The following is a 14382-nucleotide window of genomic DNA, read 5'->3' on the forward strand; positions in this document are numbered from 1 at the left end:
TTCAGTTAGCAGTCCACTGGATTCACATTTAGATGAGCCTGGGGTTGCTACTACTATTATTGCACCACCACCACCACTACTACTACTACTTTCTCTGTTCAAATGAGGTCAGGAGAAGTAAAGGAAATCTCTATGCTTTAGGAACATGGAACAGAAATGAAAGGAAGCTCCAGGTATTTGATGGAAAAGATCAAAAGTGAAGGACTGACGTACATCAGAGAAAAGTAAGAGGAGTGATGTAATGAAAGTGGAATGAGAGAGACAATGTTATAATCTCTAAGCTCTGAGAACATGGATCAGAGGTGGAAAAGAAGACCAAGGTATCTGATGGAAAAGAACAAAAGTGACAGATTGAGAGACATCAGAGAAATGTGAGTCACAGAACAGGGCGAGCAATGAAAGTACCAGGTGAGGGAGAAAATTATATCTCACTTGAAACAATCCTTGGAGGTAAAAATATATCAGCTCAATCAAGCCAGGTAACTACTGTACATCATTAACAGGTTGTTCTTGCTTCTACCAGATGATTTTATTTGGCATATGTGAAAGTTTTTAATCCTGAATGATAGAGAATGATACTATGCAAAATAAGCTACAAAGTGACAAAAACCTAGGCTAAGTTAATGTGGAACAACTACAGTATAATATGAAAATTCTTGGCTATAAAGGATAAATACTCACCTTGTTGACAAATGGTGCAGTGTAGTGGTACTTGGCAAGGTTGATGAAGATGTTAAGGACGTACGAGAGGACCTGCATGTGGGGGATGGAACGGTTGCAGGACTTGAGAAGGAAGAACAGTGTGGCCAGGGAGGAACCTTCCATCAACTTCACTGAACAGGGGGGTGACCAACGGGTGCTAGTGTCTGCATGGGGACAGAATTATGCAGAGATGAGAAGATAAGACGGATGTGTAGTATGTCCTTGACTGACAGGCCTGGGGTGTTAGGATTGTGAATGAAGAGTTGAGTGCAAGGTTGGGAAGGTATTAGTGTTGTGATGGGAAAAGGCAGACTGAGGTCTGGGCATGTGGAGAGGATGGAGAAAGACAACTTCGTGCGAGGATGAGAGGTGTGTTGAGACAGAAAGACTGAAAAAGACTTGAGAAAAGGTCATTAAGTGTGACCACAGTGATAAGGGACTGAATGGAGAGGCTGCTACAGGCTGATTGGTGAGGAGAGCTGCCACTGGAGTCTTTCTAGATGAACAAATGAAAGTTAATAGAGAAGGGAACCCTGGGGTAGGGACCTAAGAGCTGCATGACTATGAGCCCACAGGAAGAGGGCAGTACCCCAAGTACCCTTCCAGCACAATCCCTCACACAGGAACCCTGGGAGCTAATGGGTCAACTTTCTTCCTTCAATTCATTCTATACACTGGGAGGAATTAGATTATCAACATTATAGGAAGACCAATGGATAAATGTGCCTCTGGAGGGGAGAAGTGTTATTGTACACAGTAAATGTCATAGAACTGGAAGTTAAGTGTGTAATTGTGACCAAACCTCTTTTTTCTTCTCTTTTTTATTTTATTTTATTTGTGTAACTGTCAGCAAGCCTACACTTTTTCTTTTCTTTTTCTTTTTTAAATCATTGGTGACCATCCTGTGATGTGGGATGCAGGCTGGTCACATCCAACAATTACAAGTGTTCCATAAATTACTGAAAAGCAATAGACATGCCTACGCCTCACATCTGCTATTGTAAACTTTGGGGAACTGGAATATTGGCACCGCAAGGAGACCAATGGGTGCTGATGTCTGCAGGAGTTGGGAGGGGGATTATTACGCACTATCTTTTGATGCAGTGACTATTTTTCATTTTCTTTTTGCTCACTATCAGCAAACCTCCCTCCCCCCGACCTTTGAACTTTTTCTTTTTAGATACCTCACATCACAAGTGAGATATTCAATTCATAAACTATCAAGTAAAAAAAAAGTGTCACTGATAACAGATGAGTGGCTACCACTGACCCTGGGAGGTACTACCATGAGAGTGAAATGTCTACAAGCTTGATAATTAGCCACACAGTCATTACTCTTAGGCTGGAAACATTCAGCCATGAGTAGTCACTCTGCGATCTTTCTTCTGAATGACTGTACACAGAGTCAAAGTCCTAGCTGAGACTCACATTATTATAAATATTGCACATCTCATACTTCTTTTTTCTCAACACCTTAAAGCAACTGTTGGGAAGTTAACTAGTGGGTTTTGGCATAAGGTTTGGCTGCCCCTCCACAGAAAACATCAGCTATACCATGGCCAACCTCAATATCGGATTCTTTATGAGGAAGTATGGCATCATTTTTATGTACTGGTATGTATGTATGTATCATCATATTAAAGGTGCTAACATAGAAGAGGTGTAATAATAAAGATACTGGAAGAAGACTGGTTTGATTACAGTACTACTACGTGGCACAGTAAATTAAATTTGATTTTCTAAAATATTCTGTAGCTTTGCTAGTGGCACTAGTTAAGACGACAAAAGTCTACTCTTACTGTTGCAGCATGCTCTTAGCCTTACAAACAACTATATATACTTAATATAACCTACAATATGTATTTACCTATTTATCTGTATATACTGTAATATGCTTCTCATGTGATTTTAGCCTTTCAGTATTACAAAAAAGTTCATTAATGAGCTAAAATAATTTACCTGACAGGCAGGGAAATGATACCACACACTTCCACTTGTCACCACCAAAACCAGGGTCTAACTCCCTTATTGCAAATGGTAAAGATGCCAAGCCTTCATCAGTGAATTACTATACTCATTTTCTGACCTAAAATTAACATCTCTAACTTAAATGTGGAGCTGTAACAAGAGATCAACACTAGAATATGATGCTGGTCAAGAAGTGCTATGGAGAGGATGCAGAGCCACAGTATTGTCTTGTTCAGCCACCAAGTTATGTGAAATAAACTGCAAAATGAAAAAAATCTGTGCCAAGTTAGGTAAAAGTCCTATAATTGATATGCAAGTCAATAATTCTGACTAACCAAGAGACATGACCGCAATGAGAATTGATTTGAGGTTGCGGCACTTGAGGAGGTACGAGATGGCACACTCTGTTCTGTTGCCGATGCGCTTTGCGTCTGTGGCCTCCTGTGTGGCAATTTCCAGCTGTTCCCTTATGCTGGTCAGCCGCCTGTCCTGTGGGTTCCTGCGGACAATCCTCCCTCGCCACAATGCCTGTAGAAATGTTGCTGCTGCCACACGACGCTTCTGTTGGTTAGAGGGTTGCATTCTAAAAGAATGACGATTTTGCATTTCTCCACCTAGTTATCTGGGGTACCATAGTAGGCTCTACATCACTCCATAGGTTGGTTACATGGTTACCACCCAGTTAACATTAACAGTAGGCCCCACATCACCACATTAATTTTTGTTATATGGTTACCACTCAATTAACAGGGGTACCATAATAGGCTCCACATCACTCTGTTATTTGGTTAAATGGTTGTCACCCAGCACTGTAAATGGTTCCCTGGGTTACAGGAAACCATTAGACTTGTCAGTCTGTGCAGAGCCATCTCAAGCGGAAAGAATAATAATAATAATAATAAAAGGTGACAGCATGGATAAGAAATAGGAAAAGAGGAGGGCAGACAGAAAAAGAATGATAAAGGTGAAGGAAGAAGGTAGGCAGCACCAAGCTGTGAGTGGATGGTAGTTGCCACCACCTACCACCGAGGAGACAACTGTATTTGTTAATAATTACTGATGAAGACACTTCATGGCACAGTGCTATTAATTTTTCATATAATGCAGAAAGCTGAAGGGGTTGCATTTGGAAGAATTTTTCTGAAATAGGGTAGAGAAATGAGGTGGCTGGATTTAAATCAGGAAGCTGGTTAAGTAGGAGGATATAGAAATGCATTGTCATATTCTGCTTCCAAATTAATGTAATGACATGGCTTGAAGGGGGTGAATGACAATGACTGATGAGGAGAGAACAAGATGGGAAAGTGAATGCATACAAGATATGACATATTATCATGAGATGGGAAGTTATTACAAAGTAGCAACATAAGTGCTTAATTTGTTAATGTTTCATTTTGAATAGCTTTGTACATACTCCCATGGGCCATTCTTACTTACCTGATGGCAACACTCAATGCTATGCAGTCACTGGCAGCATCTCTCTTCAATTCCTTAACCTTAAAGTCATTTGTGCAACTGTGATCTATCATCACAGTGCTAACATATCACTTCCATTTGATCAACATTTACTCTCCCTTCCTTTTATTCCATTTCATCTCTGCACTGCCCATACCTCTTTATGATCCTTTCACTCTCTGCAGTCAGTATCACACCCTTTTCATTCTAACTTGCCCCCAAACTGTCACCCATCCATCTTGAATGCTGAGCTGTAGCACTAAATTAACACTATATTATACTGCTAGTCACATAATGCTAGTATGGAAATGATGCAGAGCTGTAGGATTATCTTTTTCGGCCATTGTCGTACATGGAGTAAGATACAAAGGGAGGAAAATCTGGGCCAAGCTTAGGTGAAAGAACTATAGTCACTGGAGACTATTTTGCCAATGTAACTCTTGATATGATGTAGTGAAGGAAATAAATAAATGAAGACGGAATGACACAGCACCTCTCTATGCCTGACCAGCTGCAGCCTCCATGCCCGCTGCAACACAACAGCGCTGCTCTTCTGCCTGAGGTAGTGTCGCCTGGTCAACCGTCCCCGCCACCATGCCTGAATCCTCACCACCACTACCTCCTGCTGCCGTGCCAACTGTAGCGCTTGTGCAAAACGGACCCATCGCTGTGCACCATAAGTTATAATACCTAAGCATTAGTTGTGCTAGGCTACAAGTTATGCCCTGGTTATGAAGCACGGTTAATATACAGTATTTCAGATGTTCAGAACCAGAAGATACGCTACACCACAGGATCCAATCCCAATGCCCAATTTTTCCTGCCATCTTGTTCCTACATGATCCTACTTTATAGGTGCACAGTGGATTAATTTTGTGGAACTCCCATTAGGATGATCCTCTAATTTGCCCTACATTTCTGACAATGCACACTCCACCACCACCCCTTCCCCTTCCTCCCCAGGCCACCTCCAGTCATTCATGACTGTCTTGTCACTTTTTTATTTATTTATTTATTTTTTTTAAATGGACGGCTGAGTGTTAGTTAGTAATGTATTGTGAAAGCCTTATTAGCATTTTAATTAACCTTGTTATCTCTATTATGATTTCATGTCCTGGTGTTATTTTATTTTAGTATTTTGGGTTATTTCTTTATATTTATTTCATCTTTGTCATGAATATATCATTATTAAATAAGAAAAGGAAAATACTGTCACTGCAAATCAGCATGTGGGCTACCTAGATATAGTGACACTCTACATAGTTTTTTTTTTTTTTTACTACAGGAAAATATCATTTATCACTAAAGAAGTAGATTCCTTTGGCTTCAAACTGCAACTTTATTTATTTATTTTTTTTTATTTTTTTTTTTTTTTTAAACAGAAAATGGCACATGTACCTCTGTGTTCTAAGCACCTTATTAGTCAGTAGCAGAGGCGTACCAGGGAAGTTAAGATACTGTATCTGTTTATGAAGCATAATACAGAACACAACCAGCAGATGGCTGTAACAGTGATTAACAGAACACATCCTTGAAGAAATATGCACAAAAAAAGCACGTGTTTAGTTATCTTCAGTTTTACAATACTGTACTGTTAACCTTTTAAAGCCATGAAGTTCCTCTGAAGCTGAATATAAAAGTATGTGAAAAAAAAAAAAAAAAATACTGATTAATGTACAGTAGTATAAAGTCCAAACACTGATAACAAGATGACAGTTCAAAACACTAACATCACAGTGGTCAATCTTTATATCACTGCCATATTACAGTACTCCTTAACTTATAAAGATGCATCAGTATTACAGGTACTAAACTTCCCAACCTGGAAAAAGTAGGAATACCAAATAACAATGCACCACGTTTAAGTGTAAAGTGAGTAGTGTAATACTTTAAGAAAAACAGCATCACTATTATGTTAGTGCTGCTACATAATGAAGGCAAACATATGCTTACAGATCAGTTTTTTTCAATGCATATTATATTTCCTAGTTCTGTTACATATTATTACTGATGTATGGATATTTAAAACATCATTGTTCTCTCTAAGTACTCTCATAAAAAAGAAAATAGCCACATACTAGTTGCTGCTTCAAGATAATACAGAAATTCCAAATGCTTATTAGTGTGAATGAAGTTGCAATGTACAAGTTCTGCCATCTGCTGGGTGTTTGTTCTGTAACTGCACTTAATGGAAGCTGTTTCTAACACTAGCAGTTACAATTAGTGTTTAAGTGGTAGTTATACAGCACTGAGAAATTTAATCTGCAATGATAAACATACATAAACATGTAGTCAGGTATGCAAGCAAAGCAAATAACTCTTCTAAAGACAGGTCTGAGATAAATTAGAATAAAATAAACAGTGGTTTTACTGTAAAAAAATAAATAAATAAATTATGGTAAAGTAATAGCCCATTCTTCCAGCTTTACAATATTCTGTCCAACTCATCATAAATCATAACTCTGGATGTTGAGATATTACTGTAATGGTATTGGAGAGGGTTGCCTTCACCCGGTGGAACTGATATGACTGGGTGGCTACACTGCCTGGTCATACAACTGTCCCTCAGTTCCCTCTCTATTCCCCTAAAGAGGATGGTGGACTGCAGGACAAGAGAAACTTCAGCCTGCAGTTCACTGGGTTCAAATTCAGATAAGCCTGAGGTCGCTGCTACTCCTATACTGTACTCTTCTTACTCAAACTTGGCCTAAAATTGCCATCTCATCAGCTCAACTGTAGAGTTTTAACAAAATACTAGCAATAATTTATGATGCTAGTCACAAAGAAGTGCTATAAAAATGACGAAGGGTTATAGCATTACCTTATTCTTCACTGTGCTATATGAAATATGCTGCAAAAGGATGAAGATCTGGGCCAAGCTACTACTATGCACTGAACAGTTACACAGTAGATACACACATATTACACTACTCAGACTTGGTCCCTTACACATCCAGAGATTACATGGGATGGCTGTTCACCTCATCCAGAGAAAATCATGCATATTTTATTTTCTAACCTACTAAGCTATCTTATTCAGCTTTATAATCCATGCACCTCAGCAGCTGATTTTATGAATGCATTACTTAGAAGGAATCACATGGAAGGGACGAAAGAGGGAGACAGAATGAGGTGGAGAGGCATAAAAGTGAAAGCAGTGTGAAGGAAGGAGAAAGGGTCATCTGATGGGGAAGAACAAAATGACAAGCAGGCAAACCATTCATGTCCGTTCCCAATAGTATTCAGACATTTGGTAACTGACAGACAGACAGATAGACTGATAGACAAACTAACTAATAGACAGACAAGCAGACAGATGGTTACCTGTATGGTGATGGCTGCCAGATGGACTTTGGTAACCTTAACCACTCGGGTCAGGTGCAGCTCACGTCTCCTCTGCCTGGCTACCTTCCGTACCTGCCACCCTCGTACGTAACGCTGAAGAAGAATTAATGCTGTATCTGTATAAATGCTACATTATAAATCTGGTCTTCCTTCTATGGTAAAAAGGTAAATACTGTACATCTTTTTTTGTTTCTTCTTCCTTCCATCCCTTCTCTTTCTCTCTCTCACACATACACACAGTATAAAAATACGCACTTATGCGCGGACACACACACAGACACACACACACACACACACACACACACACACATGCAACCACACCCACACCCACATCCATCCATCATCCAACCCTATGTCGCCCCAAAAGAAGAGTATAAGCCCAGGGCTAAGCAAGTTGGTCCTGACATTTAAGACGAGAGTGACCAACCTCATTCATCCCTGAGTGGCATTACGTAAACAATAAACCTCAACCACCCCTTGGAAATAAACCTACACAGGCTCAATCTGACTGGAGTATCTTAATTACCCACTAAACCACCAGGTGCCATAATTTGGTTTTATGGTTACCACCCAGTGCAGTAAATGGTTTCCTGGTGTACAGGAAACCATTTGGCCTGTCACTCAGTGTAGAGTTACCCATAGGCAGGAGGAGGAGGAATGAAAGAAGGAAAGAAAGACACAAGAGGGAGTGTAAAGTCACCAGCAGGCAGAAGAACGAGGAAAGAACGAAGTAAAGAAATACAGAAGCGGAAGGAATGGAGAGACAAAAGGGCAGACACCCAACGCAGCACCACATTGAGTGAGTGGATGAAGAGCACCCCCACCTACCACTCACTCACTCACACACACACACAAACATATATATAAAAGAATAATAGATCAAATAACCTCTAACAAAGTGATATACTGTACAGGCAATTGTATATTTTACTCCTGCTCCTTTCAGACAATTTTAATTAATTTTTTGGAAAAGTCTTGTACAAAAGGTTTAATCACCATTAATTTCCTCTATGAAAGATCTTCCCATAACTAAATACATCTGTCAAGTGGTACAAATCATAACAGAAGCACTGCATTCTCTCACCCACTCACTTGATGTAGCAATGCCTACTTCTTCTTTAACCTTTATCATTCTGTTTCTGTGTCTGCCCTCCTCTCTTCCTATTTCTCTCATTTTTCCTGTCACTTTTTATTTCACTCTCCTTTCCTTTTCAGGTGGCTTTACATTGAGTGACAAGCCTAATGGTTTCCTGCAAGCCTGGAAACCATTTACAATACTGGGTGGTAACCATATACACAACTCATATGTTGGTCCCTACGTGTCAACAAGTAGGTTGGTAGAGGGATAGTGCTCCTCCCTGTAAAACAATTAACTCAAAAGACAAACAGCCACCCCTTACTGGATTATGGCATCTAGCTATTGACACTGACAGAATGCAATACAGGTAGTAATAATAACAATAATCATCATCATCATCCAGACCTCCTTTCCCACCCAAGGGCAGGGTGTGCCAACGGCCATACCACGTTGAGTGCACCGCTTCTCATCCGAATAATAATAATACTAATAATAATAATAATAATAAAAATTACAGCAACAATGATCTTGTCAACGGTGTTAAGCCATTCAATATAGTGATATGAAGTACTGATATATTTGTATCTGATACTTCCAAAATTTTTTATCAAATCTGGGTGGATCTATTTTCATGAATGGGTATATGAAGGCTATTATCTACCTCTCCAATTTGAAAAGTCTCTCTTTACTTGATTGGAATGTTTGTAGATAGGGGAAAAATAATTATACTGTACACTGGTAAAAAAAATAAAAAATAAACTGACTGGATGGGTTAATAAGAGCACTGACCTGTATGGTGCGTACGGCCTTGATGCGTTTAACAAGCTGTCTAGTTCTGTGCCTCCTCCATGCTGCCTGTATGATGGTGGCTGCCCGGCGCTGGTAGATGAACCGCTCCCGGGCACGGAGGGTCAGCCAAGCCCCCCGCCAGTACCTCTGCACACGCAGCACTGCACTCATCTTCCGCCGGTAGTTTGCACGGGCACGGTAGCCTCGGTAGTAGGCCTGAATCAAGGTTGCACAGGCATTTTGACGCTGGATTGTACGGCGAACAAGGTAGCCGCGTATGTAAGCCTGTAGGGTGACAGTTGCTTGTCTGGTTCTGGTATACTGCAGATACATTCTTTCTGCTGTCTTGATATTCCTCCACCATTTTTGTACCGTAATAACCTTACGTTGAGTTTCAAGGTACCTCTTTCGAACCAACCAGCCGCGTACATGTGACTGTACTCGAACAGCAGCTACTCTGCGTCTCTGCAACATCCTTCGAGTCAGCATCCCCCGTAAGCAAGCCTGTATGGTCATGGCAGCTGCCTTCATTGCTTGATAATTCTTCTCTTGCATTTTAGCTCTATTAAAGTTTCTCCACCAATTCTGTATCATTGTGGTAGACTTTACAATCTTCTTGTACTCCCTTTGAGCTATCATGGATCGTGTATAAGCCTGGATAGTAATCACGGCTCTGCGTTGTTCAGAAAATTTCCTCCTGGCTAAAAATGACCTCCAGTTCTTCTGCAAACATACAGCTGCCTGTCTCTGATTTTGATAGTCCTTCTTCACTTTCTGCATCTCGTTTGAGGCTCTCCACCAGCTCTGAATAAGAATGGCACTCTGTACAACTCGGTGATATTCTCTACATATCAGCCAGCCTCGTACATGGGCTTGAATCTTTGTTACAGCCTTAATTTCCCGTGCAATTCTAGTCCTCACAAACATCCCTCTTGCATAGGCCTGAATAGTCACTGTGGCACTTTGAATGGCTAAGTATTCAATTCTCTTTTCTCTGGCTAACAGGACTGATTTCCACCACCTTTGTATCATACGTATACTCTGTAGCTTCTTCTTGTATGCCATGCGTGCAACCCAACCTCTGAAATGTGCAGCAATGATTGTCTGCACATTTCTTTGATGAGCCAGCTCTCTGCGTACAATCATGCCCCTTGTGGCAGCTTGTAGAACAGTTGCTGCCAGTTTGATGGACTTGTAGTGCAATTGTTGATCCTTGCCTTTCCTTATTGCCCGTATCCATCTCTGAATTCTAACAACAGATGCGACTATTTTCTTATACTTTTTCAGAGTCAGGAAAGACCTAACTTGTGCCTGGATTTTTGTTGCTGCTTTATGCTGTTGTTTCAGCTGCTGACGCACCAACATCCCCCTGACACAAGCTTGCAAGGTCACGGTTGACTTCTTGATGATCTGGAAATGCTCATAATCAGCCTGTGCGAGCTTTGTAGATCTCCACCACTTCTGAATCTTTATGGCACTGGTTCTTAACTTCTGATAGTGTTTGAAGGCAAGATGGCACCTGACTATTGCCTGGATCTTCGAAGCTGCTTGGTGCCTCCTCATAATTTCTCTTCTTACAAGCATACCTCTGGCACAAGCTTGTAATTTCACAACTGTCTCCCTCATTCTCTGATACTCTGCCTGTTGTGCCTGTGCCATTCTGACACTCTTCCACCACCCCTGGATCATCAAACTACTTTCTACCTTCCTCCGGTACCTTCTCCGAGCCAGCCACATTCTCACACAGGACTGGACCTTTATGGCAGCAGAATGTTTTTCAGATATTTCCTTCCTGACAATAAAACCTCGGAATGCTGCCTGTATGATGACAGCCAAGTGCTTTTGCCTGGTATAATCTGATCTTGCTCTCTGCATGGCCTTCAAACCTCTCCACCACTGCTGAAGCCTCATTGCAGCTTGCCTCTCCTTCAAATTCTGTTTCCTCTGTTTATAACCACGAAAGGATGCTTGTATTATTGCTGTGGCTTTGTGCATCTTCTCAAGCTTCCTAACTACAATGAACCGTCTTACCACTGACTGGATAATAACAGCTGCAGATCTCTGCTTAATGAACTCTTGACGTATAGACCTACCATGCTGAATTCTTCTCCACCATTTCTGAATTACAAGAGTTCTGTTCTTCAATTCTTGGTACTTCTGTTTGTTTTGTTGTCCTCTTACCCAAGCCTGGATGACTGTCGCTGCCTTGTGCCTACTTCTCATCTCGTTCCTCACAACTGTGCCCCTCCAAATGGCCTGTGTCCTAATGATGGCTCCCCTTGTAGTATGGTAGGCTTCTCTTGTTCTCCACATTAAAAGAGTGGCCCTCCAGTAGGTCTGAAGAGTTTGGGCACTGGTTACGAGCTTTGTGTACTTCCTGCGGGCTATCCATGACCGGAAAGTAGTTTGTATTACTGTTGCAGCTCTTACCCTCTGCTTCTGTTTACATCTGGTCAAGTACCCACGGACAACTGACTGAATCATGATGGCTGATGATCTCTGGATGAGGAACATGTGGCGAGTGATTTTGGTCAGTTTATAACGTCTGTAATGCTCTTGAATTTTTGTAGTGGCCGCTCGGAGTTGAAGGAATTTCTTCTGTGCAAGATAAGCACGGACACAAGCCTGAATCTTGGTGGCTGCCTTAGCTTGCTTATTTAGACGCTGTCTAACTAGGAATCCTCGAATAACTGACTGAGTTTTTACAATACAACAGTAGTCATGAAGGTATTCATTCCTCTCTTTACAACCATTCCTATAGGCTCTGTACTGCCTCTGAAGAATTATTACTGCCTGCTTCTTGCGAGAGAAATCTCTTCTTGCCAGCCATCCTCTGACATTAGCTTGGATGCAACAGACCGCTGATGTTTGCTCCTTCAAATTTTTCCGTACTAAGAATCCCCTGGCATGTGCTTGTAGGCATATTATAGCTCCCACAGTTCTGTTATATCTGATCATTGCTTGTTTAGTTAAACAGTAATCTCTAAATGCTTTCTGAATGGTGATGGCTGCAAATTTCTGCTGCAGGTAAGCCTTCTGATGGTAGAGCATCCTCCACTTACTCTGGATCAACACAGCAGACTCATGCATCTTTCTAATTTTCTTCCTGACCGTATGTGCTCTGATGGCAGCCTGCAGTACCACCACCTTCTGCTGAACCTCAAGAAACTCCTGTCGTGTTCTCTTTGTGGCTATGTGGTTCCTGAAATGTTGCTGGATCAGAAGGGCAGCACTTTTTTTGGCAAGGAAGGACTGCCTGGCTTTCCTGCCCCTATAGAAGGCCTGGATAATTCTGGCAGAGGAATTTTGCTGCTTCAGATGCTTCCTTACAAGATGCCCCTTCATGGCAGCTTGGATGGTGATAATGGCTTGTCTTGTTCTCTCATACTCTGCCTGTGCCTGCCGTCTGAGCATCAGGCCTCTGTAAAAGCGCTGGATGGTGATGGCTGATGATTGCTGCACCAAGTAGGATCTTCGGGCCATGATGCAGCGGTACCAAGCCTGCACCTTCACACATGCTGTCCTCACCACTCTGTAGTTTCGTTGACTTAGCCAACCTCGCACCTGGGAACACAACAGAGTACCACATATAAAACCACCTACCTATGCCACAGTTAATCCTTACAATACGGAAGAAATTCATTATAGTTTTCTCTGGCAGCTAGCAGATGATTTTACTCAGTTTAGGAAATGCCTCTCATACTGAAGGGATTTATTGAGGATATCTCTGACCTATATAGTTCCAGATCTATACAGTACTAAGCTGAATAAAGTCATCCAATGTTAAGAATATAATGAACAGACATCCCCATGCTAAGTGAGATACAAAAGCTTATAGTTCTTTATGCTTTTCATTCTGAAATACAGGCTGAAGGTTTTGGAATACTGTGCTACTCTATTGTTTTATTTCACTAACCATAAATTTATTAGGTTACTTATTAAAGCAAATTAACATGGCATAAGCCTGAATAATTACCTACTCTGAATTACCAGGCATACTGTAGTATATAGCAGAAAAACTGATCAGGTTTATTTATTTATTTTTTTACTTACGTGTATCTATACTGGCATTTCTGCTGCTGACTGTAGAATAAATACGGCAGCTCACATAAAAAAAATATATACATACATACATAAAAATAAAAAAATATAAATTATGCCCATCCTAAGAAAAAAGGATTAAAGTACAATAAGCACAGAAATTATTTCCAACTTCAAAGCAACTTTATAATGAATTAAGAGCAACTTTAAGTAAAAACAATGTTAGTTCATCAGTAACGCAATAAAGTAACTTTAAATAAAAAGTAAATACTGCTTTACACTACGCTGAAAATGCACACAACAATATTATTTGTAGTGTCTGCAATTGCAAGAAACCACACCACGCACACAATAAACAGTCAGAGCCTTTATACCTAAACCAGTTCTGAGTCTAGAATATTACTGTTACAAATCAGTAGTCTTTAAGTTTGCCTGCAAAAGTCCAAACTGTCAAAGTATACATTTAAGGGCTATCAATCAATCACCCAGTCAAATGACACCATACTTCCTCTTAAAGGAATGCTCATACTAAGGCTGACTAAGGTACAGCTTATGTTCTCTATGGACTGGAGGCTAAATCAAGGACCAAAACCAATTAATTACTTCCCAACATCTGTTGGAATTGTTTTGTTTCATTTATAAAGTCTACAGCATGTTTGCATGCATCAGCCATTGTCACCTAATGGCAGCTCTCTGTGATGCTTGGTTTCTAGCAGCCTCTCTATTTAGTCTCTTATTCCTGTGGTCAATCTCAATGACCTTGTCCCATGTCCTTTTGTGGTCTGCCTCTTGCAGCTCTACCTTCAACATTTACACCTCTGACTCTTTACACCCACCTGTCATCCTCCATCATATCAACATGCCCAGACTATCTCAATCTACCCCTTTTCATCACAGGACTAATATATGCAAGTCCCATCCTGCTTGTCAATTCTTCACTTGCAGTCCTAATCCTCCCAGGCCTGTCATTCAAGGTCACACTACACATTCATCTAATCATCCCT

The 14382-nt window shown here is 40.8% G+C and overlaps 1 protein-coding gene across 1 annotated transcript in view; it reads right to left on the minus strand.

Annotated features, from left to right (window-relative positions):
* Positions 1 to 14382, minus strand: part of asp (microtubule assembly factor abnormal spindle) — an 82233-nt gene that overhangs the window by 3960 nt on the left and 63891 nt on the right. Inside the window, exons 19-23 of the mRNA XM_080268765.1 lie at positions 9338 to 12901; positions 7450 to 7563; positions 4619 to 4792; positions 3006 to 3231; positions 682 to 866 (exon numbers count right to left, since the gene is read on the minus strand). Coding sequence (XP_080124891.1) covers positions 682 to 866; positions 3006 to 3231; positions 4619 to 4792; positions 7450 to 7563; positions 9338 to 12901 — 4263 coding nt within the window. The remainder of the gene's footprint in view (positions 1 to 681; positions 867 to 3005; positions 3232 to 4618; positions 4793 to 7449; positions 7564 to 9337; positions 12902 to 14382) is intronic.

This window comes from Coenobita brevimanus, chromosome 4 (assembly GCF_032717465.1).
Source record: "Coenobita brevimanus isolate Jiangsu-jjx chromosome 4, ASM3271746v2, whole genome shotgun sequence".
NCBI lineage: Eukaryota > Metazoa > Arthropoda > Malacostraca > Decapoda > Coenobitidae > Coenobita > Coenobita brevimanus.